This window comes from Cavia porcellus, unplaced genomic scaffold (genome assembly GCF_034190915.1).
Source record: "Cavia porcellus strain 051 isolate PalLab524CR breed Dunkin Hartley unplaced genomic scaffold, mCavPor4.1 scaffold_10, whole genome shotgun sequence".
Classification (NCBI taxonomy): domain Eukaryota; kingdom Metazoa; phylum Chordata; class Mammalia; order Rodentia; family Caviidae; genus Cavia; species Cavia porcellus.
In genome coordinates this window covers 29,362,402-29,369,136 of record NW_026947493.1, presented here as the reverse complement: position 1 = coordinate 29,369,136, position 6,735 = coordinate 29,362,402, and the positions used below count along the sequence as shown (strand labels likewise).

Below are 6,735 nucleotides of genomic sequence, written 5' to 3'. Positions count from 1 at the left end.
TGGTGAGATTAGCTTGGGCTGAGTCATGCCATGCCCCTGGTCAGGACCCAATAACCAGGGACAAAACTGTCCCGACCTCGTAACATCTGCCACAGCACAGCCTAAGTTGCTGAAGGTACTTGCCAGTTCACTGGCTCAGAGGAGCAGGGCCAGTCCACAGTCCCTGCATGCACTTCAGATAACAGCAAACTGAAGGGGGCAGCAAGCTCCCAGCCAGCACACTTCAGAAAAACCATAAGCAACATGGAGAGGGCCTGGGACCTCCACTATACACCTGTCTGAAAGAAACCAGAAACATGACAAGAGAAAAAATAAGAAAAGACCTCCAGCTGCTGACCTTGGGAAAATAAGCCCAGGAGAGGTAAATACAGAAGAGAACCAGTGCAGCAATCATGCAATATTGTCCACAACATCAGCAGATGTAAAGAAATACTTTTGTGACCTCATAGATGAATTTAAAACTGAAATTCTAACCCAAGTGAGGCAAGATATAAAAAGATTAATAAAAGAAATGCTAAATCCCTCTCAAGACACAGATGGAAGAATGGAGGTACCCAGAAAAGGAAGAGAAACCTTTGGTGAAGAATATAAATAAAATCTAGAATACATGAAACAGATCCAAAGAGATTACCAGGAAATGAAAAACTCCACTGAAAGCTGGCAAAATGCCTTGACAGAAACTAAAGTTAACCTTTCAAAACTTGAAGATAGATTTGCAATGTGTGATAATGAGAGAAAAGACCTCTTAAAAATAACAAGGAACCAGGAAGTAACAATTCAAAGGCTAGAAGATGACAAGAGTCTCTATAACTTAAGAATAAAAAACATGAGCAAAGAAGCAAGAATAACCACAATGAATTACAAAGGCTATTCACAGAAATAACTAAGGAAAACTTCCCAAGCATAGGAAAAAGAAATGATATTCAGATAAATGAGGCATACAGAACTCCAGTCAGCTACAACCAAAACAGATCTACACCCGGAGACATATAATAATCAAGATCCCGGAAATCTACCACAAGAACAGAATATTAAAAGCGATCAGAGAAAAGAAACAGATCACCGATAAAGGAAAATTCATCAAAAAAATGACAGATTTCTCAACACAAACTATCAAATCAAGAAGAGCCTGGGGGAAATAGTCCAAACCCTGAAAGAAAATAACCTCCAACCCAGATTAATGTACCCTGAAAAACTCTCTCTCAAAATTAATAAATAAATAAGATGTTTCCAAGACAAGGAGGAACTGTGGGAGTTCATGGCCACCAATTATACCCTACAAAAAATACTGAAGGACATTCTAGAGAGAGAGAAAAAAATACCAGGATTCCAGCAACAGTGGCAGAGAGACCTCAACGAATGGGGCAGACAGTGGAATGAAGGAGAAAAATGGACAAATAATAGCAGAAAAATAGAATAGCAGAGATGAGGCAGAAAAGGTGGGCTATAGTCTCTAAAATAGATAGCCTTGATACACTAACAAAAAGAAACACAGACAGAGTACATTAGGAGGCAGGACCCATCGAGATGCTCAGAATAGGAAATATATTCAACCCGAAAGAAGGTTAATAAACTGAAAGTCAAAGATGAGAAAACAATGCTCTGTGTGACAGGAAACCAGAGAGAAATAGGGACAACTCATCCAGCAGCTGCAAATAGGTTGGAAAGTCATGACACTTTTGTGCAGTGAAGAACTACTCAGCTAGAAGGAAGGAAAACCTTGTGGCTTTAGTTAGTGCAGGAATACAGCTCAAGATCAAGCTCAGGTGTAAAAAGGTTCAGCACCACTCAGATAGATAACAAGTTGACCCCTTAATCTAAAAACTAAAGGGACTAGAGGGACCCGATATATACAAAGCACCCTGAGAAAGGGAAAAGTGAGGAACTGTCTAAAAAAGGAAGGCAGAAGACATTGCTAATAGTGTATCAGGATTTAAAAGCCACAGTAGTCTTATCGCTCTGTTTAGTTTGATTTTATTTTGTTCCAGTCTATCTACTCATACTAGATTTGAGGGCACAGACAGCTATACCAAAAATAGCAGCTATACTATGGTAACTATCTTTAATTTCCTATTAACTTAAACTGAAGCCCTGTATTACTTACATTGTCTTACTATGACTGATCTTATTTGAAGCTGGTTTGTTAGACCGCTGTTTTGTCTTGACTGATTTTATTCAAATTTGGTATGCTTGATAGTATCAAGCCTAAGAGTAGAGGCAACTACTCTGAAGATGACAAGATTAATAAGATACCCATTCTGGTTTATTATTAATGGCCTTTGAAGTCTTACAATGTCTCCAATGTTGTATTTTTATTAAAATTGCTATGTAATGCTATGTTCAATTATATTATGTCTGATGATGAGGACAATTCTATTGAAAATAACAAGAGAAAGCATAGTAACTACTGTGGATCACTTAATATTGTAGTTTTAAATGTCTTTTTCATTTCATGTTTTTCTAGGAATTTGTTTTGTTGTCTTGTTTTGATCCATTTTTTCTTATAATACAGAAAGGATAGATATACATGTAGAGATTCACACATGTGGAGAATTTCTAAACAGTTTATGGGAACAGATTATATGATGCACAATGTAATGAACAGATACTCTGAAGAAGAAAAGATGCTAAGAAAAGACCAGTGCTAATTCTGTAGAATTATGATGTAAAATCTATTATTACTATTATTCACTGTTCAGAGTGATATTAGTCTATTATCTTATGTTTAATTTCATCATCTATAAAGATATGGACAGCTACTTTGAAGAGAATGAGAGACATTATGGCAGTAATTATTGACTTTAGCATCCTGTTATGATTAGGTTAATTCTATATTGTTCAGTATGTATTCAATATGTGTGAAGATAGGGACAACCATTTGGAAGAAAACTAGAAACAATATGATAGGCAGTGAAGATCTCCAGTGGACTTGCTTTGAAATCTATGTTTCTCAAAATTATTTCCTTATGATCTGTTTTGTTATGTTTTATGTTTAATCTTACCCTCTTTAAAATAAAAGTTATAATTTTTTATTTCAAAAGTGATAATTAAAAATGGCATCCTACATTCACACATGAATGAGTTTGTCCAGTTTAGAAGTGAACCAAAATAATGATAAACTATTTTCAGAATGCTATATTATTGTTTCTTTAACTTAACATTTTTTAACTCAGTGACTAAATGAATTTTTAAATATCTCAACAAAGAGTCTCATTGTCTTAAATTTTTACTGGTATGTTTCCTCATAGTAGCAGACATTTTTTATTTTCAAATTGATACTCCAAACTTCCCATTTGTAGAAAGACAGAAAGTTAAATATACTTTTCCAAAACTGTGGAGCTCCTATAGCCTTCTTATAAAATCTGCATTATAGAAAGTGCATACGTAGTATCTCTTGAAAATAAATTTAGGTATTAGACAAGTTCCTCTATATTTATTGATTAATTTAGTAACAGAGATTTAAAAAAAGAAACTTCTAATATTACATAGTTAAGTCATCTAACCCATTATTTTATATTGGTCTTTGGGCACTTACTATCTTGTATCTATCTATGAAATCATTTCTATAAATGCCTTATTTCCTTCCTGAGTAGATGACAATCAGTTTATGAATAGGCCTGTTCTTTCAAATATTTGAATATTCTCGAAGTCTTAACTGAATCTCTCAAATTAAAACATCTATCCAATTGAAAAGATCTTTTGTGAAACTTTTAGCCCAGTTGGACTTCAAACAGTATTTTTTAAAAAGACAGAGAAGGGTGGCCGCGGCGTCTTCAGCGGCTCCCAGTGCAGGATGGTGCTGGAAGCAGCGGTGCCCGCAGCAGTGCCCGTGGGGGGTATAAAGTGGCGGATTTCGAAGAGTTGAGGAATATGGTTTCTAGTTTTAGAGTTTCTGAACTACGAGTGTTACTAGGCTTTGCTGGACGGAATAAAAGTGGACGCAAGCATGACCTCCTGATGAGGGCCCTGCATTTATTGAAGAGTGGCTGCAGCCCTGTGGTTCAGATTAAAATCTGAGAATTATATAGACGCCGATATCCACGGACTCTTGAAGGGCTTTCTGATTTACCTACAATCAAATCATCAGTTTTCGGTTTGGATGGTAGCTCATCACCTGTAGAACCAGACTTGGCTGTGGCTGGAATCCGTTCGTTACCTTCCACTTCAGTTTCATCTCACTCACCGACCTCTCCTGTTGGTTCTGTGCTACTTCAAGATACTAAGCCCGCTTTTGAGATGCAGCAACCATCTCCTCCAATTCCTCCTGTCCATCCTGATGTGCAGTTAAAATACCTGCCTTTTTATGATGTCCTTGATGTCCTCATCAAGCCCACCAGTTTAGTTCAAAGCAGTATTCAGCGATTTCAAGAGAAGTTTTTTATTTTTGCTTTAACACCTCAACAAATTAGAGAGATATGCATATCAAGGGACTTTTTGCCAGGTGGTCAGAGCGATTATACAGTTCAAGTTCAGCTGAGACTTTGCCTGGCAGAGACTAGTTGTCCTCAAGAAGGTAACTATCCTAATAGTCTATGTATAAAAGTAAATGGGAAGTTGTTTCCTTTGCCTGGCTATGCACCACCACCTAAAAATGGAATTGAACAGAAGCGCCCTGGACGGCCCTTGAATATTACATCTTTAGTTAGGTTGTCTTCAGCCGTGCCAAATCAGATTTCTATGTCTTGGGCGTCCGAAATTGGAAAGAATTATTCCATGTCTGTATATCTCATACGACACCTGACATCAAGCCATGCTATTACAGAGATTAAAAATGAAAGGTATTAGAAACCCTGATCATTCCAGAGCACTAATTAAAGAAAAACTTCCTGATAGTGAAATTGCTACAAGTCTTCGGGTGTCTTTAACGTGTCCTCTAGGAAAAATGAGACTAACAATCCCATGCCGTGCAGTGACATGTACACATCTGCAGTGTTTTGATGCTGCCCTTTATCTACAAATGAATGAAAAGAAGCCCACTTGGATTTGTCCTGTGTGTGACAAAAAAGCTGCCTATGAAAGTCTAATATTAGATGGGCTTTTTATGGAAATTCTCAGTGACTGTTCTGATGTGGATGAAATCAAATTCCAAGAAGATGTTTCTTGGTGTCCAATGAGGCCGAAGAAAGAAGCCATGAAAGTATCCAGCCAACCATGTACAAAAATAGAAAGTTCAGCCCAGTAAGCCTTGTTCTGTTACTGTAGCCAATGAAGCAAGCAAGAAGAAAGTGGACATTATTGATCTAACAATAGAAAGCTCTTCTGATGAGGAGGAAGACGCTCCTGCCAAAAGGAAATGCATCTTTATGTCAGAAACACAAAGCAGCCCAACCAAAGGGGTTCTCATGTATCAGCCATCTTCTGTAAGGGTGCCCAGTGTGACTTCAGTTGATCCTGCTGCTATTCGGCCTTCATTAACAGACTACTCCGTGCCATTCCACCACATGCCAATATCAAGCATGTCATCAGATTTGCCAGGTTTGGATTTTCTTTCCCTTATTCCAGTTGATCCCCAGTACTGTCCTCCTATGTTTTTGGATAGTCTCACCTCACCCTTAACAGCAAGCAGTATGTCTGTCACCACCACCAGCCCCCATGAAAGTAGTACTCATGTTAGTTCATCCAGAAGCAGGAGTGAGACAGGGGTCATAACCAGCAGTGGAAGTAGCATTCCTGACATCATCTCACTGGACTAAAGAAGGATGCACTTGATTCTGGGAATCATTCATCAGAACTACTTTTTCGATAAATATTTCAATGTGATCCTTCTTTATAGCTGAATAATACTCCATTGTATAGAAATACCACAACTTTTTTATCCATTCCTCAGTTGATGGACACTTGGGTTGTTTCCAAGATCTGGCAATTACAAATTGTGCTGCTATAAACATAGGTGCACATATATCACTGTGGTATGATGCTTTCAGTTCTTTTGGGAATATGCCTAGAAGTGGAATAGCTGGAATAAATGGTATTTCCAATCCCAACTTTTTGAGAAATCTCCAGACAGACCTCCACAAAGGCTGTACCAGTCTACACTCCCACTAACAGTGCAGGAGAGTTCCTTTTTCCCCACAGCCTCTCCAGCATTTGTTGTTGTGGTTTTCTTGATCCTGGCCATTCTTTCAGGAGTGAGATGGTATCTCAGTGTGGTTTTAATTTGCATTTCTATAATGACCAATGATGATGAACATTTTTTCATGTATTTATTTGCCATTTGCATTTCTTCATCTGAGAATTGCGTATTCATCTCAGATGCCCATTTTTGGATTGGATCTTTGAATTTTGGAGGTCTGAGTTTTTTTAATTCTTTATATGTTTTAGACAAGAGTCCCTTGTCTGAGAGAGAGTTCACTAAAATCTTTTCCCAGTTTGTGGGTTTTCTTTTCACTATGCTGGAGATTTCTTTTGACATGCAGAAACTTTTTAATAAGAAGTGGTCCCAGTTATTGATTCTGGGAAGTATTTCCTGTGCGGTTTGAGTCCTGTTCATGAATTCTCTACCTACTCCTATGTCTCCAAGGTTTCTACCCAATTTGTCCTCCAATAGATTTAGTGTTTCTGTTTTAATATTCAGATCTTTGACCCATTTACATTTTAATTTAGTACATGGTGATAGACATGGGTCTAGCTTTAGTTTTCGGCAAATGGAGAGCCAGTTTTTCCAGCACCATTTATTAAAGAGACTGTCGTTCTTCCAATGAACCTGCTTGGCTCCTTTATCAAAGATAAGGTGGT

At 37.7% G+C, this 6,735-nt stretch overlaps 1 protein-coding gene across 1 annotated transcript; it reads left to right on the top strand.

Moving 5' to 3' along the window:
• Window positions 1–3,820: 3,820 nt before the first annotated feature.
• LOC100731803 (E3 SUMO-protein ligase PIAS2-like) lies at window positions 3,821–5,734 on the top strand. Its single transcript, XM_013143724.2, is given in 3 exon segments — window positions 3,821–4,746; window positions 4,748–5,175; window positions 5,177–5,734. Coding segments are annotated over 3 exon segments (1,821 nt in total). The 5' UTR covers window positions 3,821–3,870; the 3' UTR covers window positions 5,694–5,734.
• Window positions 5,735–6,735: the final 1,001 nt, after the last annotated feature.